Below are 20,850 nucleotides of genomic sequence, written 5' to 3'. Positions count from 1 at the left end.
AACAGAATGGATGGAGTTAAAGATTTTAACACTAAGCAAAACAAGTCTAAGAAAGACAAATACTATATGATCTCACTAGTATGTGAAATTTAAGAAACAAAACAAATGAACAAAGGGAAAAAAGAGAGACAAACCAAGAAACAGACTCTTAACCACAGAGAACAAACTTAAGGTTATCAGGGTAATTGTGTAGGGAGATGGGTCATATGGGTGATGGGGATTAAAGAGTACACTTACCATGATGAAAAAAATAAATAAAATAATAAAAATAAATTTATAAGATTAAGAACATTATAAACTAAAAGCAGATTCTAAATCATTCATGTACAACTCTGAAACACTGTAAGGATTAGCAAGTTACTTTCAAGCCCGCAGAAAGGTCAGAATTCAGAAGCCACTTAATATAAATAAATAACTTTTTTAAAATTCTGAACAAATAAAATTCTCTATTTTTACTAGGACATAAAGAAATAACTTACTTAAAGTCAGCTTCCCGTTGAGCTAAATATTGAGTAAACTCCTGTGTAACTTCATCACGAATTTTAAATTCCAGTGTTAACTTTTCTTTTCTTTCATTTATCAGTTTTTTTTTCAAGTCTTCTATTAAATCTAATAGTTTCTAAAACATAAATATTAAAATCCTAAGAATAAATATATCCCAAAAGAAATACTACAGTCTGAGCATTCAAAAATAACTCTTCACTTAGTGACCATAATTATGCATTCTTTCAATAATGGTAGTATTCTCACTGAAAATATTGCAGAAATTCATTACTCTGAAATATCAAGTGGACCTCTCTGTATTTTAAAAATATACTTACAGTAACTCAAATGTATTACCATGAGGCTACACAAAGAAAGGGATAAAAAGGAAAAAAAAAATCTAAAAATCTATTATCTACCAGGAACTACTCTGAAGAGTTCATATTTGATGCTTTTCAATCCATACAACCTCTGTGAGGTTGGTAGCAGCATCCATATTTCAAAGGTGAAGAAAGTAAAGAACAGGTCTGTGGAAAGTGCTGAAGGTTGGATTTTAAATTAGTCAAGATTTAAAGCCTAAGTGTTACATAGAGAAGTTACTAAGAATCCCAAAACACTTTCCAAAATGGAAAAAAGAGATGGAACATAAACTTATCTTACTAGGCTTTTATAACTATCCAAATGTAAGCAACAACTCCAAGACTTTGGAAAATGCATACATAATCATATAATATGGACAATGGATAAATAAATCAATTAACACTTAACATGGCCAATACAGATCTATGACAAAATAAATTAGAGCATCAGATAATAGCCTCATATTCCTTAAGATTTCTATTTAAAGTTTCTCAATAATAAATTAATCAGTAAACTCTCTCAAAGCTACAGATCTTTCAGTGTCTCAATTTTATATCTGAAAATATTTTTTATAGATATTTTGACTTTTTAATTCTCCTATGAAACTATACCAAGTAAATACTTAAATAACAGGACCCAGTGTTTTGGCTGTGAAAATTGTTATCAGAGTATTGTTTTGTAGTAGCGATTATATTTAATTAAGGAAAAGTGAAACCTAATTGAAAAGTCAAACATAAAAAGATTGGTTCAATTATGGTGCAATCACAAAGAAACGTACTGTAATGAACAATAATGACATATTATTAATTCATACTTTGCACAATCTTGCACAATTTGCACTTTCAAGTGAAGAAAATCAGCATACAAAAGTGTAATGTACAGTAAAAAACCATTAACATGACTGGTATGTAAAGAGATTTTTATATTTAGTTTCCCTCTTTTTCTTTTTCCAGACTCCACCATGATTAAATAATACTTTTATAATTTCAAACAACCACATTTTCCCACTGTTTAAAACAATAAGCTGTAATGAAATCTGAGCTGAGATCAAGAGTAAGAAGCGTAACTGAGTGAGCCACTTAGGTGTCCCTATTTTTTTAGCAGCAATATCCACAATAGCCAAACTATAGAAAGAACCCAGGCGGCCATCAAGAGAGAATGGATAAATAAGATACACACACACACACACACACACACACACACACACACGGGAATACTGCGCTCAGCCATAAAAAAAATGAAATCTTGCCATTTGCAACAATGTGGATATAACTACAGGGTATTATGCTAAGTGAAATCAGAGAAAGACAATCATCATATCATCTCACTCATATGTGGAATTTAAGAAACAAAAAGGTATCATAGGGGAAGGGAAGGAAAAATAAAACAAGATGAAATCAGAGAGGGAGACAAACCATAAGAGACTCTTCAACATAGGAAACAAACTGTAGGTTGCTGGAAGCGGGGTGGTGGAGTAACTGCATGGTGGACATTAAGGCATGTGATGTAATGAACACTGGGTATTCTATCCCTGAAACTAACAATACACTGTATGTTTAATAAATTGAATTTAAATTTTAAAAAATATAATAAAACAATAAACTATAATGACTAAAGAAGAAATGCAGGAGACCTAGAGAAATATGCATGAATGTGGGAATAGCTTGGGAAATCACCTTATTTTAATAATTCTCAACAATTCATGTTTTATCATTATTAGCACATGATAAAGTTTTTGCTAAAAAAAAAATCTGGTCTTTCTGGCTAAATGAACCATAAGTATCAATATGCCAATATCTATGTATCTCATAATGATTTTTAATGCAAATTAAAATGCTAATAATATAAAGCAAGCAGTCTAATCAGTTTCATTTTTAAAAGTTAAATATTATAGGGGCGCCTGGGTGGCTCAGTGGGTTAAAGCCTCTGCCTTCGGCTCAGGTCATGACCGCAGGGTCCTGGGATCGAGCCTCACATCATGCTCTCTGCTCAGCAGGGAGCCTGCTTCTTCCTCTCTGACTGCCTCTCTGCCTACTTGTGATCTCTGTCTGTCAAAAAAATAAAAATAAAAAATTAAAATAAAATAAAAGTTAAATATTATAATACACTTTGATGTAATTTTTATTTTATCAATGCTATAGGGAGATATGCACTTATACGATATAATCAATTATAAACTGTAGCATTAGTTTCCTCTGGTAAATTCAGAAATTTTACTAACTTTTCAACTTTAATCAACATCACATATAAACTTCAGCTTTGAGAAAATTACTACAAACTAAACTAGGCCTACTGATCGCTCCTTTTATCACTGAGGTAAAGCATTACATTACAGAGGTCCGCAGTAAGCAAGATCCCATCACAGTGAACAGATAGATTGGGACAGCATCTGAAGCTTTCATTCGCATTTCCAAACAACACATGTGCAATAACGGTCTTCAGGGACATTGAACTAAATTATTAAAACAAGAATATTTAAACCAATATATCATCCATCTACTTTGACTTCTACAGTCCAAGGGTACTAGGACGTGAGATTTGTCAACACTTATATTTTATTTTACTTTTTTTTTAAAGATTTTGTTTATTTATTTGGCAGAGATCACAAGTAGGCAGAGAAGCAGTCAGAGAGAGAAGGAAGCAGGCTCCCTGCTGAGCAGAGAGCCCAATGCAGGGCTCGATCCCAGGACCCTGGGATCATGACCTGAGCAGAGGCTTTAACCCACTGAGCCACCCAGGTGCCCCTTGTCAACACTTTTAAAGCACACCCATGAGCATATGGTTATCAGGGTACCTAGGACAATGGTTAAGACTCCATATATACAGATGTAGTTATGGCCAATTAATGAGGGGAACCAGTAATATGAACATGACCTAAATCTCAGATTAATACAATGTAAATAAATGTGTGAACTGTATCTGAACAGAGGCTAAAATTACCACCATTCAATCTTATTTATTTACCATAAATATATAGACGAACAACCAATTCCTGTTTTTGAAGAAAGACTAATTGGTACTAGGTGGCCATTTTGAGTGCTTGTACTTAAGACTGCAAACTAAGTTTGGTGCAGTATGCCAGAATCATTGTGTGAAAGGATACTGCAGAAGAAGGCATCCATATGGTCTCAAAAGTATCATCACACAGGTGATACAATTTCACAATGAAAAGAGATCTGAAACACAATACCTTAACCGAATGAGCAAAACCTAGCATCACCAAGAATGGGGAAATCAAGTATCCTGTGTCTCCATATAGGATGCAATATGAAATTCACAATGTGACCTAGATAATAGTGTAATACCTGAATCATGAAGAAAAATCAGAAAAATCCAGATTGGGGGTGTTCTACAAGACAACTAGCCTTAACTTCTCAAAAAATATCTTTGTGGGATTACAAATAACTAAAGAAACATAAGAAACATGACAATCAAAAGCAATTTTTTAACTTCAGTTGTAGATCAAAAACAAAGTGCCTATAAAGGACATAGTAGGATCACTGAAGAAATCTCACTATGGACAGTATAACAGATTATTCTATCAATGTTAAATTGCTTGGGTGTGAAAATGGTCTTGTGATCATAAGGATTATGTCTACAGTATTAGGAAACACAGTGAAGTAGTGGTAAGGTATCATTCATTATGTCTATATCTCATTTTCAAATGGTACAGGCAAAAAATGTGTATTCACAAACATATAAAGAATTGAACATGGTATAATGTTAACTAAAAATCCAATGAGTTTTCACTGTACTAGTCTTTCTGTGGGTTTAAAATTTTTCAAATTATAGGAGCACCTGGCTGGCTCAGTCGGTACAGTTTGCAACTCTTGATCATGGAGTTGTGAGTTCAAGTCCCATGTTGAAAAGATTACTTAAAAATAAAATCTTTAGGGGCGCCTGGGTGGCTCAGTGGGTTAAGCCTCTGCCTTCAGCTCAGGTCATGATCTCAGGGTCCTGGGATGGAGCCCCGCATCAGGCTCTCTGCTCAGCGGGGAGCCTGCTTCCTCCCCTCTCTCTGCCTGCCTCTCTACCTACTTGTGATCTCTCTCTCTCTGTCAAATAAATAAATAAAATTTAAAATAAATAAATAAAATCTTTAAAAAATTATTTTCTTTCAAAATATAAAGCTGAGATATATAAAAAATTTAGCACATTGTTGAAAAAAATTAGAAGACAGGGAGATTTAAGTATTATTAAATCTAACTTCACAATAATAATAAGCCAAGCTTAGAAATACAAGTTCTTAATACATACTCTCTTCTCCTCGTAGCTAATGAAAGCCTTATCTTCCTCCAGTGTTTTATCTAGATCTTCATCAGTAAGTTCAGTTTCCATACTTTGGTTTTCTTCACCTTTTTCTAAATCCTCAATTATATCTTCATCTTCCACCACATCTTCTAGACCACTTTCCCATGAAATTGTGGATCTTTTTACATTTAATATTTTATTAACTGAATTATTAATGTCTAATAATACATCTTGAGACTTGACAGGTCCAAATGATTTCTCTTGTGAAGAATTTAAAGTGTCTGGAACACAAACCTGTTAAAATATCCAATGTGACTTTTAAAACAGAAAAGGAAAAACTGTCGACGAAAAAATAATTTCATAAATTTAAGTCAAATGACAATTCTAGCATTTAAGAAAGACCTATGCAAACAAACATACAAGAAGGGCTCCTAGCAGAAGGGCTTCCTGATTAGACACTTAGTGAATTAGATGGGTGGTGGAGCAGTCAATCCATTACAAGAATACTCATAATTTGGGGGTGCCTGGGTGGCTCCATTGGCTTAGCATCCAACTCTCAGTTTCAGCTCAGGTCATGATCTTGGGGTTGTGGGATCAAGCCCCATGTTGGGCTCGACATTCAGCTCAGAGTCAGTTTGGGTTTCTCTCTCCCTGTCTCTCTGCTCCTCTCCCTCCCATGCTTTCTTTCGCTCTCCCCCTCTCTGTCATTTTCTAAAATAAATAAATAAATCTTTAAGAAAAAATAATAACACAAGGGATAACTTTCAATCTTGTCACATGTCCTCTTACTTGGTCAAACATTTACATTTTTAATCTTCAATTATTTCCTAGGTTTACAGTTTTAAGTGCAAAATTTATTAGCCATGCTGAGAAAAAATGGTTCACATTCTAATAAGAGACTTAATAAATTCTGCAGAAATTTGAATATATTTACTTTTTGTGCAATGGCTGAGAATTTCAACACATTGAGCGTTTCATCATAGGCAAAATAACATTGGCTGATGTTGACAATCATGCATATTTTCCCTTTACCATTAAAAAAACTTTGAAAATAGTGGGTCAGTTTGCTTTCCCGGAAAGGCACGTGCTGTTGAAACCTACGGAAAAAATTTTCAAAAAACTCTAAATTAAAACAATCTCATGAAGTCAGAATGCTAATAAATTTTACAAAGAAATAATTGATCTAGCTATCACGGACTTCTAGGTTAGTGACTAGCATATAAAACAGAAAAGTCATTTTGTTTATTCCTACTATTGTCTTTAAATACTGCTGATAATAATACTAACAATAACAATACCTCACAAGACAAAATGTTAAGAAAATCAAATTGAAGTGGGTTGTGTTTTCTAATGTTAAGAAATTTTACAATATATGCCATGAAACACCTTTACTAAAAATGATAAAGGTTAATTACAACTCATTCAGCTTAAAATGCTAATTAATGCAGAAATCTATTACATCTAGAAGAACAAAATGATTAGTAATAAAGTGGTTATAGATGCTAAGCCAGGATCATGAGAAGCTTATTATCTCTAGTGTCTATTGACATATACTTGCGATGGAAAATATTATGTTTACTTGATGAGCCAATGGCATCAACTGACATTGTTTTTTCATTTCAGTTTTTTTAATCCAAGAACTCTAAGTATTTCTTTCATATTTCATGTATAGCCATTACAAAAAAGCAGGTTAAAAACAAAAAAGAACTTTCTAAAATAAGACTTGAAAATTTAAATATTATTAATACTTAATATACCCATTGCACTTCCAGCAACTTACTTTGACTTTTCACTGTTTTTCAAAACATTGATACATTTTCCCAGAGTTAATAAAGAAGTGTTGATATTCCCAGTCTCTCTTAACCTTTCCCCTTCATTCTGTGTCTTCATGCTTCTTTCTGAACCAGCAAGATCACATAAACACAATCTGAATTAACAAAAAAAAAAAAAACTATAAAAAGTTCTTCAAAACAAAACAATTCAAAATAATTACAATTTTTTTTTTTTTTTTTTAAGTGAGAGATAGAGAGAGAGCCTTAGTGGGGGTTGAGGAGGAGAGGGAGAGAGAGAATCTTGAGCAGACTCCACGCTTAGTGAAGTGTCTAATACTGGACTCAATCTCACAATCCTAAAATCATAATCTGAGCTGAAATCAAGAGTCAGGCACTTAACCAAGTGAGCCACCCAGGCGCCCCCAAATAATTACAACTTAAAGAATGCTCAACTTACTCACTGACTCGTATTACACGAGGCATTTCAGAATCTTCAATCTGTAATATTCTAATGGTGAATATGCTATGACTAAAAGAAATATAGAAAAATCAAATGTTATCTTTCATTTTTAATTTCTATATTCTAAACAGACAACATATGCATCTAAATCAACGTTTATATCCTAATACTAGCCATACCTCCAGCACTATACTTTCCAACTAGTTGCCAGATATTTCAATCCAGTGTTCCACTGTCACATACATACCTAATTTCCTAAAACCAAATATCTTATCTTTCATTAAGCCCCAAATTCTCTGAACCCTCTCCTTCTCTTAACATTCGAACTTCTATTAGTGAAATCATTTATAATAAAATCTCAATATACTTGCAAAGATTATGCTATCAGTTAAAATGGTAGACATACTAATTTTCTTTTAGTATACACTTAAAGTAAAGCATACATTAGGCCCAAATACAGGCTTATCTGGATCATACAGTATCTTCAAGCCATACTGAGTATGGGGGACAGGGCTCTTTCCCCCTTTAGAGACAGCCTGTTTTAAATATTTCACTTCTTAAACTTATTTCCTTTTGTCTCTCAAGCCTCCATCCCTTCCTTCAAAAACATCATTCCTTAACCCCTTGAGATGCATACTGTAGGCAACTCTTAAAATATTGAGCTTAGATATTCACATAAAGAATAAAAATACCTAAGAGACTTTATGCAAATTAGTAAATTTTGTTAGAACAATAAATAGTCCTGATAATCTTTTGTGTTCATTGCTCTTTTTTTTATTTTTTATTTTTTTTTATTTTTTTATTTTTTTTTTTACATTGCTCTTAATAAAATATTTTTTATGCCCATGAATTCATCTAACATATCAGAGAACCTACTGCCCACTTTAATCTTAGTTGTATTTATAATAGCACAGAATACCCTGGGTACTTCAAGCTCACACAGCAGGACTTCCTCTTTACCTTCTACTAGAAGCATTGTTCAGTTTGGTGAAGGCAACACTCTGGTGCTTTATTCCTAGTTTTAAGAGTCTATACGCTTCTTTGGAATCAGACACTTGAATCCATTGTAGATCTTTGAAAAGTAAAGAGGACACTTACTACTTTATAAAAACAGCATTTGTTATACAATGTAATCTCTTTAGAGATTTGTAACCTCTTTTCCCAAAGACATATAATGAAATCTTTTAATAACAACGCCTAGGTGGCATCCACTTACACATTCTATATTCCACTAGAAGAGATACACATGAGGAGGATACTATAATTATTTTCCAATATTTAAGTTATACAAACACAGATGTTTTTCAACAGTAGTCCAAAGGGAAAATTGAAAATAGAAGAAACTCCTTAGAATTAAACATCCAGAAAAAAAAAAAAAAGATGAAGACAAAGCATATTATAGATTAAACCCACAAAATTACCTAGATGTGAAACACTGCAGATTGCAATTCATTAGTCAATCATGAAGTCAAATTTAGAGTCATAAACAGCATTTTATAAAAATGAAACAGAATACAGAAAAATATCAAAGAGTATTCCTTGTACTAAGGGTAAGTATAATTAATGAAACTTCTCAGTTGTAAATACATATGCGTATATATACACATGCAAACTAGATAATGTTAATTATCTAGTATCTAGTTTATCTAGTTAATTACTAGATAATTATCTAGTTATCTAGTTAATTACTAGATAATGTTAATATATGTATGCACTTTCTACTTTGAGTAGTGATTTTATAAAGTTGGAAAAACACCACTGTGGAAGAGCAGATACATTTCCATAGCTTCACAGCTGCTACAAAGCTGCAGAATAATGTGAATACCAACACACACAGCTTTTCCCACCTCCCAAAATCTACCAATGAAACTCAAGCAAAACAGTATCAACCCTGACCCCTTTACATTCAGGTTTAATTAACATACCAAAACATACCTCCAAAGCACAAGCTTCTCTTACTATGTTGATGTTAATGATTAATATAAAAATTTTCTATCTCCAGCTTGCTGTAACAAAGTCTAGAAAGAAACTTCAGAGCAGTAAAATAAAAAGCATTAATTACTATACCTTTTATAAAAGAATAGCCCTTTACATCTTGCGAAAGGCGAAGCATCTTTCTCTTTTGGAACTTAGATAATACGGGAACTAACAAATCATAAATACATTCATTGTAAATCTCAAAGAAAGAAACCCACACAGAAAATTTTATATTATTATCCATATTCAAGCTAGCTTGTTCACAGTCTTTCATGGATTCTTCAAACTCTGGGATATTCAAAGAGTTGGTTAAACTTCCTACAAAAAATAAAAAAGGATAAACACAAAATTTAAAAACAGGCTAAAACTGACACAAGACAGATCAAGAACCTGAAAAACTAAGTAACCTTAATCTTTCAGCAAGGTTAAACACTTTTTGGACCAAAACAGATGTTTAAAAAAACTCTGTATGAATTAAAGCTTGGCTGCTTTTTATCTTTCTTTTCTTTTTGAAAGAATTCCAATGAATCAAATTGAAATTACCTGTAAAGGACAAAGAAAAAATAGTATCTCTCTTGAATTCTACATGAAAGTTACAAGTGAAAGGGATTCCTTGTGATATTAAATCCAAATAAACTTTACAGTGACTGATATTTCATATAGTATGTACCATTTTCTTATAATTATTGTTATTAAAAAAAATTAATCACTAGGAGTGATTCAAAAATTAAAAGCTATTCAAATGTATTTCATATAATAAACATTAGAAAAGTAAGTGAGAAAGGAAACCTTACCATCGTAACTATCATTCTGCATCACAACCTAAAAAGGAACAATTTTTTTTAAGTTAAAAACCATTTTTAGTTAAGGTTAAATAACCAGTACATTGATTATCTATCTGAATAAGTCACCATCCAAATCACAACCTTTCATCTACTCAATTTCAATGACCATTATTAATTCTTTCCCCCAGTTAAATAACAGAATCTCAAAATAAGAAATCTGGGAGGAGCGTCTGGGTGGCTCAGTAGGTTAAAGCCCGTGCCTTCCGCTGAGGTCATGATCCCAGGGTCCTGGGATCAAGCCCCACATCAGGCTCTCTGCTCAGCGGGGAACCTGCTTCGTCCTCTCTCTCTCTCTCTCTCTGCCTGCCTCTCTGCCTACTTGTGATCTCTGTCAAATAAATAAATAAATAAAATATTTAAAAAAAAAAAAGAAATCTGGGAAACCACAAAAGAGTATTAAAAAGAATATCAGGGGCGCCTGGGTGGCTTAGCTGGTTAAGCAGCTGCCTTCGGCTCAGGTCATGATCCCAAGGTCCTGGGATGGAGCCCCGCATCAGGCTCCCTGCTTAGCAGACAGCTTGCTTCTCTCTCTCTCCCTCTGCCTGCTGCTCTGCTTACTTGTGCTCTCTATCTCTCTGTCAAGTAAATAAATAAAATCTTAAAAAAAAAAAAAAAAAAAGAATATCATCACATATGATCCCTGCCACTCACAATTACTAGTAATATTTCAATATATACCTTTCTATTCTATTCTCCACACTTATTACACTGACAGCTTTTACTTTTACTTACTATGTTTAAAAAATTATTTATAAACAAGTAATGGTGGCTGTGTAATCGAAAAGATGTGAAATACATTAATTATTCCCCTACTACTAACCATTTAGATCATCTACAAAGTTATGTCAGTAAAATAATACTAAGATATATAACTTTATCATTTTTTTCTTCTGTACTCTAATTAGTTCCTTAGGACATATCCCTAAATGTGAATTAGTGGATGAAAAGATATGAAAAATTTTTAAGTTCTCACTCACAGTATTGCCAAACCATTTTCTAAAAACACATTTTACAAACAATATATGAAAGCATGATTTCATTTTTCTAATATTTTAATAACTTCATAGACTATGTTTTAACTGGATAACTTGTGAGAGAAGTTTTTTTCATGATTAATGACTTCCATCTCCTCTAAGAATTTTCCTCGCTATTCCCTACAATTTCCATAATTTTTACTTATACTCACTATTTTACTTTCAGAGATCTTAATCATGGACTCTAAATTCTGAACTCACTGAGCAAAAAATATTTTATTACCTTGAATCCCTGATTTCTAAATGTCTTAAAAAAAAAAAAAAGAACCCCATCAATATTATGCAACTATCTATAAAAACTGTTATTAGTTTTAACAATCTTGAATAGGATAAATGTCTGAAAATGGAACATTAAATCCGTAAGAAACAGGAATAAGCAAATATTCCTTTACAAAAAACTTTCTGTGTGGAGCGCCTGAGTTGTTCCGTGGGTAAAAGCCTCTGCCTTTGGCTCAGGTCATGATCCCAGGATCCTGGGATGGAGCCCCACATGAGAGCCTGCTTCCTCCTCTCTCTGCCTGCCTCTCTGCCTACTTGTGATCTCTGTCTGTCAAATAAATAAATAAAATCTTTAAAGAAAAAAAAAACCTTTCTGTGAAAAACTGATTGAGGAAAGAAAGAAAAGAGGCCAATATAACTTAACAGATAAGAAATTTATAATTTCTTATAATAAATTATAATTTATTTAATGTTATAAGAAATTCTCACTTTTTATTTCTCACATTCCCTTGATTAGATTTTGTATGTACAAATTACTTCTACAATTAAAAAACTTTTAATCATTACATATAGTAGTCCCTACAACAACCAAAAAAAAATTTCAGAACCATTCACATGTGTACTGTTTAAACATTTCTGTTATTTGTATAATATAAAACAAAACAAGTTTATACTTTTCTCAAAAAGAAAAGACAATGATCACCACCACCACCACCATCACAAAATATTCTAATATAAGCTGAAACAAAGAGCTTATAGAAGATCATAATGTATATATTTTTCACATACTAGACTACTCCCATACCTCTTTAATTTGCCGAAGCAATGCACTTTTGCTAGCAACCTCTTCTTTCTCTTGATGTGGTGATAACCGTAAATATTCTCTAGATCTATGTGGTTTAAGGTTCATCTTTGTGTACAGCCTTTCCTGAAGACTATCAAATAATACATTCAAAGTTCGTGGCAAAATACCAATATTTTCTTCTGTGCCTGTGAGAAAGAGTTTTTGTTTTATACTCTCTTAGAGTATTAGGAAAGTGGAAAACATTCCTGGATTACCAAGGTTCCTTTTATACTACCAATAGGCAAGAGTAAACAGCTATGACAAAAGCAAGAGAAGCTGAAGGATTACTCAGTTTTCCATCACTTTGCTCTTCATTGTATAATGGGACATTTTATCAACTATTCTACTGGAGCAAAATCTGAAAATTTCCATTCAGATCAGCCATAACATTTGCAATCAACCATAATCACAAAGTATAAAAGTAAACAAAATGCTTCCTTGGTTATCCATGCTTAATTCACTATGTCACATAAATCCTTTTTCTGAATTTTTATCATCTCCTTCTCTATCATCTGGGTAAAGCAATTTCACAAACGAATTAAATCAATCTGAATCAAAACCCATCAGCAATACACATTCAAAATGCTATTAGTATTAAAAATGGAGCAAATGTACTAGGTGATGGAAACATAACTACATGCAAGTATTATGAGAATGAGGGTATATTAGTGCTTTAATCCTTTCCAGCAAAAATAATAAGTTTACCTTGAAATGTATATGTTTTTCCTGAATTGGTTAGCCCGTAAGTAAAAATCAGCCGGCTCTGTCCTTTCAAGAGGTCTTTTACTGGCTGCATAATGCAACCCTGGAAGAATTCCTTCTGTGTAGTTTCTGGGCCAAAAACCTAATAAGCATTTTTTAAAACAAGCCTTTTTAGAAAATTCAAGTAAATTTTTACAATCAGTTCTACCCCCATAACTCATGTTTTAAAATTTTATTTTTTAAGCTTATTTATTTATTTAAGTAATCTCTACAGCCAACATGGGGCTCAAACTCATGACCCTGATACCAAGAGTTGTGGGCTCCCCTAACTGAGCCCGCCAGGCACCCCTCATGCTTCAAAAACTTAAAAGATCTCTTTTACAAGATTCATATACTTAGGATAGGTGCCATATCCCCAACTCTCACAAATACACATATTTTAACTACGTCAGAAAGTTTTCAGGATAGAAATCTGACCTAGTCAATCAAGTTTTCATCTAAATTTTGAAAAGAACATTTCTTAAAACAAAAAAAGGTTTAAAAACTATAATCTATTCACTTCCAATTATATATTTATAAACCTGAAATTTGAGTCCTACTCTTAGAGAAAAATACCAGTGCCTAATACCTAAGTTCCATAAGCACATGATGTGTATAGTTCATTATATACAATTATGTGGCTATTTAGCCTAAGTCAAATCGCTTCTACTTAAAAGAAAAATCTCCAGTTTCACATAAGTACTTACCTTGGAAAAACTGAATTTCTGTGCCATCTGTCCAGAGCTTTTCTCACTTAACCGACCAAGGATGCTTTGAGGATCTTTCAGGAGAATGGTCTGTGAGTCCAGCATATACACACAGCCCTAGAACACATAAATAAACATAAATAATCCCACAATAAATAAATAAAAACAATGGCATTTTGTCCACTTAATGAAAGTAAAACCCAATTAAAGTCACCACAAACCTCAGACTCATGCTCTTTTTCTGACTGTGTAAACGGTCTTATTCGAAGACAAACCTGGAGATAATCTTTGGATTCCAAACTATTTGCCTTAAAAAAGAAGAACAAAATAACTGTATTTTAAAAATGCAAAATATGGCTTTTCAGAAATCACCTTTCTTTAAGTGGCTATTACTATAACTAACTGAGACTACAGAGAACCCCTAAGCAAACTGTGATTCTTCTGTTTGTAATCACTGTATATGTCTAAAAAGAAGCAAATCTACTTTAAAAAAAACACCGCAAAAGACTTTTTCTTCTACTTTCTCTATTTATACTTGAAGCTTACAATATGTTTCTTTTCCATAAAATCCTTGCCTTTATAACTAAATAAAAATAGGGCTCTAAGTCACTAAAACACAGTACTCTAGAATACATTACATGCAACAGAATAGTCTATTAACCGAAATGTTCAATTCCATCTAAAATTTTTTTGCTATACAGCATTCTCCTTTCTTTGGGAAAGAAATAAGTTTAGTTCATTTCTTAAAATAATTCTAAAGAAATGTGTTTTTGTTTTTTTTTTTTTAGTAAAAAGGAAATAACTACTTAAATACACCTTACTTTAAAAAAAAAGCACCCAGAAACTAGAAAATCTGAACAGTTCTATATCTATTAAAGAAATTCAACTTATATTCAAATAAACAAAATAATCCCACAAAAAAACTCCAGTCCCTGGTTTGAGAGAATTTATTAGTCAATTCTCTCAAACATTTTAGGATATAATCATACCAATCATAGAGAAGCCTTTAAGAAAATAAAAAAAACACTTTTCAACTAACTTTGAGTATGACATAACCCCGGTACCACAATATGACAAAGATATCACCAGAAGAAATTACAGAACAATATCCCTAATTAAGATAAATGGAAAAATTCCCTAATAAAGTATTAGCCAATATATAAAATAAGATAATACATCCTGACCAAAACTGTTTTATCTCAGGAATGCAAGGTCAATTTAGCATTGAAAAATCAATTTAGGTAAATAACCACACTAAAAGAATAAAGCAATGTACATCTCTAAGGGCGTCTGGGTGGCTCAGTTGGTTAAGCAACTGCCTTTAGCTCAGGGAATGATCCCAGAGTCCTGGGATGGAGCCCCAGGTAGAATTCCCTGATCAGCGGGGAGTCTACTTGTCCCTCTCCCTCAGCCTCACACCTGCTTGTGCTTTCTCTCTCTCTCTCTCTCTCTCTAATAAATTAAAAAAAAAAAAAGCATTTGAATGATGACATGAAATTGACATAAGTATTCAACATCCATTCATAATAATTCTCAGCAAAGTGGAAGAGACAAAGGATATCCTTCACCTGACAAAGGACATTTACAAAAACCTACAGTTAACATCACATTTAATGGTGAAAGACTGAATCTAAGATGAATAGCAAGATAAGTAACAATATGAGGATTTCTGCTCTCACCATTTTTATCCAGCTCTGTACAAGAGGATCCAGTAAATGTAATTAGGAAAGAAAAGAAAGGAAATGGAAAAGGAAAGAAGGGCATCCCAAAAAGAAAAGAAGGGCATCCAGATCGGGAAGAAATAAAATTGTCTTCATTCACTGACAACATTAATATCTATATGCAAAAATCAAATAAAATCTACCAAAATGTTACCTGAACTATTAAATGAGTTTAGCGATGTAACAGGACATAAGATCAATATGCAAAATCAATTATTCTTTTATATACTGGGGAAAAAGTCATAAATTGATTTTAAAAAGCAATACCATTTGGAATTGCATCAAAAATCATGAAATACTTAAGGGATAAATAAATCTGACAAAAGATGTGAAAGGGCTATTCCTTGGAAACTACAAAAACAATGTTCAGATAAATAAAGGAGACCAAAAGAAATTGAGATACACCTTGCTCATCGTTTTGGTAAACTCAATATTGTTAAGATGTCAATTCTTCCAAGACTGATCTATAGATTGAATACAACAGCAATCAAAATCCCAAGAAGCTTTTGTTGTAGCAACTGACAAGCTCATTTTAAAATTCACATAGAGGGGCACCTGGGTGGTTCAGTGGGTTAAGCCTCTGTGGTCGGCTCAGGTCATGATCTCAGGATCCTGGGATGGAGCCCCGTATCCAGCTCTCTGCTCAGCATGAAGTCTGCTTCTCCCCTGCCACCCTCCCCCGCTTGTGATCTCTGTCAAATAAATAAATAAAATCTTAAAAAAAAAAGAGAGAGAAAGAAAGAAATGCAAAGTACCTAGAATAGTCAAAACAACTATGAAAAAAATTTGGTGGGCTAACAGAACAACACTACCTGATTTCAATACTACAATGATCAAAACAGTGGGGTACTGGCAGAAAGACAGACAAATAAATGAAACAATATTCAGAAATAAACCCCTACACAGGACATCTGATTGATGATAAAGGTGGAAAAGAAATGGAATACAGAAAGCACAGCTTTTCCAACAAATCAGGCTAGAACAACTGGATACCTATACATTAAAAAAAAAAAAAAAGAATCTGAATACACAGTTCACATTGTATATAAAAATTAATTTAAAATGGATCATATCCTAAATGTAAAATTAAAACTGTAAAACTTCTAAAAAGAACACACAGAAGAAAATCTTTGTGGACTTGAGTTCGGCAAAAATTTCTTTTCTTTTTTTTTTTTTTGTAAAGATTTTATCTACTTATTTGACAGAGAGAGAACATATGGGGGAGTGGCATGCAGAGGGAGACGGGGAGGGAGAAGCAGGCTTCCCTGCTGAGGAAGAAGCCCAACATGGGACTCAATCCCAGGACCCTGAAATCATGACCTGAGCTGAAGGCAGACGCTTAACCAACTGAGCCACCCAGGTGCCCCAGGCAAAGATTTCTTAAATATGACACCAAAAGGACCATCCATAATAGAAAAAATATTGATTAAATTAAAAACTTCTCTTCTTCAAAAAACACTAGTAAGGGATAACAGGCAAGCCATAAACTGGGAAAAAATATTTATAAAGTATATACCTGACAAACCAATGCATCTGAAAAATATAAACGATACTTAAAATTAAATAATAATATAAAAACAAACAACCCAATTTTTTTAAATGGACAAAGATTTAAATTTAATTTAAAAAAACACTAATGAAAAATAATCACATGAAAATATGTTCAATATCTTTAGTTATTAAGTTAACTGTAAATGCCAAAGTGATACCATTACATCTATTAGAAGAGCTAAAAATAAAGACTGCCCAGAAAAGCCAATATAAAATTGAAGGAGTAGATCAAAGTTGAAGGACTGACAGTGTACAACTTCAAGACATACTATAAAGCTACAGTACTCAAGACAGCAAAAGAACTGGCAAAAGAACAGAATCCATCAATGGAACAGAACATAGAGCCCAGAAATAGATGCCCATGAATACAGTCTACTCATCTTTAACAAAGAAGCAAAGGCAACACAATGGAGCAAAAACAAGTCTTTTCAACAAGTGGTGCTGTAACAACCAAACATCCACATGCAATAAACTTAATCTAGGAAAATTAATCTTATACCCTTCACAAAAATGAATTCAAAATGGATACAACCCTAAATGTAAAACACAAAACTATTAAAGTCCTAGAAAACCCAGATATGGATTTTGGCTATGACTTTTTAGATTCGACACAAAAGGCATTCTTAGCTTGTGAGCAATACAAAAACAGTCCATTGCTTATAGTCCCTGTGTTAAGTGAAAGAAGGCAGACATAAAGGATTCATGATGCATGATTCCACATAAATACCAAGAGGCACGTATCCCTTCCTCCCTTTTTACCTTCTTTCTTGATTTTTTTTAAAAGATTTATTTATTTATTTATTTATTTATTTATTTATTTTAGAGAGAGAAAAAGAGAATGCAAGAGGTGGGGAGGGGCAGAAAGAGGCAGAGAGCGAACCTCAAGTGGGCTCCCCACTGAGTGCAGAGCCCAGACATGAGATTTCATCCCATGACCCTGAGATTGTGACTTGAGCTGAAGTTAAGAATTGGATGTTCAAACAACTGAGACACCCAGGCACCCCTCTTTCTTGATGTATGATTAAATGAGCTCAAGTAAAAAACCCTGGCATATGATGGATATTTAATAAGTATTATTTTTTTAATTTATATTCCCCTTCCCCTTCCATCATTCTTTAAAATAGTCCATCTCTCTAAGGCATCAAAATTAACAATAGAAAATATAACAAAGAGGATATAAATAGATTGAAAAGTAAATGTGTAAGAAACTCTAGGGGCAGCTGGATGGCTCAGTCAATGAAATGGCTGACTCTTGTGATTTTGGTTCAGGTCAGGATCTCAGGGTCCTAGAATGGAGCCTGCATCAGGATACAGGTTCAGTAGGGGAGTCTATAGCTCACCTCTCTCCTGGAGAGAGCTGGAGCTCTCTCTCTCCTCCTTTCTCCCTGTATCTCTTAAATAACAAATAAATAAATCTTTTTTTTAAAAAAAGGAATAACGTCTACAAAGACACACAACAGTGGTAGTAGGTAGGGTGGTAGAAAGAAGGACTTTTACTTTTTAAAGTTATTTTAATTTATTTTATTTAAATATTTTAATAATTTTAATAATTTTAATTTAACTAAGGCCTGCAATTCCTAGGGGCATAGTGGAATATTTTACATTTTTGAGGGAATCACAGGGATAGTTCAACATACTTGACATATGTTGAACACCACAAACGATTAGCTTCAAGTAGCTCACAGTTTCAGTGTTAGATCATAGTATTTCTTTTGTTGTCATATCTCAGTGAAGCTAGATTTTCAGTGGTTGCTGTTATTAAAAAAAATAAAATAGGGTGCCTGGGTGGCTCAGTGGGTTAAAGCCTCTGCCTTCAGCTCAGGTCATGATCCCAGGGTCCTGGGATCGAGCCCCACATTGGGCTCTCTGCTCAGCAGGGAGCCTGCTTCCTCCTCTCTCTCTGCCTGCCTCTCTGCCTACTTGTGATCTCTGTTTGTTAAGTAAATAAATAAAATCTTTAAAATAAATTAATTAATTAATTAATTAATTAAAATAAAAAGTACTACCCCAAAACAAAGAAGAACAGGAAATAAAGTTGGCAATGCCTAATCTGATTCCAAATCTTGAAAAGTTATGAAGTGGCCAGAAGGTATTATTTTTTTTTTTTTTTTAAAGATTTTATTTATTTATTTGACAGAGAGAGAGAGTGAGAGCAGGAACACAGGCACGGGGAGTAGGAGAGGGAGAAGCAGGCTTCCCGAAGAATAGGACGTCTGATGCAGGGCTTAATCCCAGGACCCTGCAACCATGACCTGAGCCAAAGGTGGATACTTAACCGACTGAGCCACCCAGATGCCCTCTAAAGGTTATTACCTTTACATTAAATAACTGTGGTAATTCTTAAAGAAAGTAATCTTTTTAATTTACATTAATTTTTCAAATGGCTCTTGGTTAAGTATAGTTATATATTAAGTAGTTTGGACCTACTACTTAGAAGAACTGATACATTTAGGGTGCCACGAAAAAATTACTGAGATAGAAAGTTGCGAAAGTTGCCTCAAACCCACAAAGTCTAGAAAGCTCTGGTCATACCTGTCAGCAAGTGTGTGTGGGTCACACACATTTCCACTCAATCACGATAATCAACATAAAACTTTTCTTGTACTTACCTCAGTGCTTGAAGCAACTAAGGAAAATTCATGAGAGAGATTAAGCTTAATGCCATCAAAATTTATTTCCGAAGGCCTTGCAACTGGGTCAGCACTAACAACATAAGATGGTCTAGGCACTCCATCTTGATTTAAATTAGATTCCATTCTGCAAAAATAATAGTAACTTCAGATAATCTTAATAAATTAGCATCTAAGCCACCCATCATTTAAGAATTGAGTCCAGTCCACTACTAACCCCCATATAACTAGATTTCCAAAGAAGGAAAACATTAGACTGCCTCATCTGTAACATGATGACCCAGGGAAAAGACAATGATCAAAGTATTTACAGATTCTGAATCAAATAATGGTCACAGCCTACCACTACTACTCATATGACCCAACCTATAGGTAGATTCATCGAAATAGATTTCATGAGCAATGGTAGCCCGTTACGTAAGACGTATAAAACATTCAATCTCTGCCTGAAATCCTCTCAGAAATCAAATAAAAGTAATTTATAATCTTGTGTTATTTTAGTTATTTAATGTCTTCTGAGAATGTTACCTACAAACTCTGTAACATTTTAGCATTTAAGAGCTAAACTCAGTTATCTATTGAACTCTTTCTACTGAATTCTTCCAAATAATGCATGTGAAAAGTAATGTGTGACACTGTGTAAGGCTTAAAAATTAAGGTGAATATGGAATAATGCATCAAAATGTTACAACTAAAGTAAACCTTAACTAAAAAAATTTTAACATTCTAATAGTTATTGACAATCTACTAGATGAATAATACCAGGAAGAAAGAGAGCTCCCTGCTGTTCTTTGACAATATGATGAAATATCAGAATGGTACTCCCAAAGGAGGGAGGGTTCCTGGCTCAGGAAGGCATTAATGGGCAGCCATATGTGTTATATAAAAAAGCCAAAGATGGCCCCTGTATATTGCCCCTATGTTGCTTACTTCTTCATAGGCCAAAAATATTAATTCAAAAGCCCATTAGGTACCAGACTCAAATTTTTATGCATCAATTTGCTTTTAATATAGCTCAAATTATTTTTTTTAAGAAGTCATTTAGAGTCTAACTAGTTTGCACATCCCAGAAACTGCACCCATCTGCTAGTCACAAACAAATTCAGGACCAAAAGACGGAAACCACTAATGCCTTTTGGAGTTCTCTGACCCCGGGACTCCCCACTGTGCTGCAGAGAAAAATCACTTAAGACCATAAGCCCCCAATTCTAATTCTTCCTCTCCTTCCCCTCCCAAACCCCTAGTTCCCTTGCCT

At 33.5% G+C, this 20,850-nt stretch overlaps 1 protein-coding gene across 12 annotated transcripts in view; it reads right to left on the bottom strand.

Annotated features, from left to right (window-relative positions):
• Positions 1-20,850, bottom strand: part of KIF20B (kinesin family member 20B) — a 67,523-nt gene that overhangs the window by 44,142 nt on the left and 2,531 nt on the right. For 11 of the 12 annotated variants that reach the window (XM_032312123.1, XM_032312120.1, XM_032312119.1 and 8 more), the window contains 13 exons: positions 19,575-19,722; positions 13,915-14,001; positions 13,694-13,810; positions 12,951-13,089; positions 12,207-12,391; positions 10,098-10,125; positions 9,394-9,621; positions 8,287-8,398; positions 7,324-7,395; positions 6,875-7,021; positions 6,029-6,191; positions 5,101-5,388; positions 480-619 (listed from right to left, as the gene is read on the bottom strand). In XM_032312123.1, the coding sequence (XP_032168014.1) occupies positions 480-619; positions 5,101-5,388; positions 6,029-6,191; positions 6,875-7,021; positions 7,324-7,395; positions 8,287-8,398; positions 9,394-9,621; positions 10,098-10,125; positions 12,207-12,391; positions 12,951-13,089; positions 13,694-13,810; positions 13,915-14,001; positions 19,575-19,721 (1,853 nt within the window). In that variant the 5' untranslated portion in view covers position 19,722. The remainder of the gene's footprint in view (positions 1-479; positions 620-5,100; positions 5,389-6,028; positions 6,192-6,874; positions 7,022-7,323; positions 7,396-8,286; positions 8,399-9,393; positions 9,622-10,097; positions 10,126-12,206; positions 12,392-12,950; positions 13,090-13,693; positions 13,811-13,914; positions 14,002-19,574; positions 19,723-20,850) is intronic. The other variant, XM_032312129.1, reaches the window with a different exon arrangement.

This window comes from Mustela erminea, chromosome 14 (assembly GCF_009829155.1).
Source record: "Mustela erminea isolate mMusErm1 chromosome 14, mMusErm1.Pri, whole genome shotgun sequence".
Lineage (NCBI taxonomy): Eukaryota > Metazoa > Chordata > Mammalia > Carnivora > Mustelidae > Mustela > Mustela erminea.
This window is presented reverse-complemented; position numbering and strand designations above follow the sequence as displayed.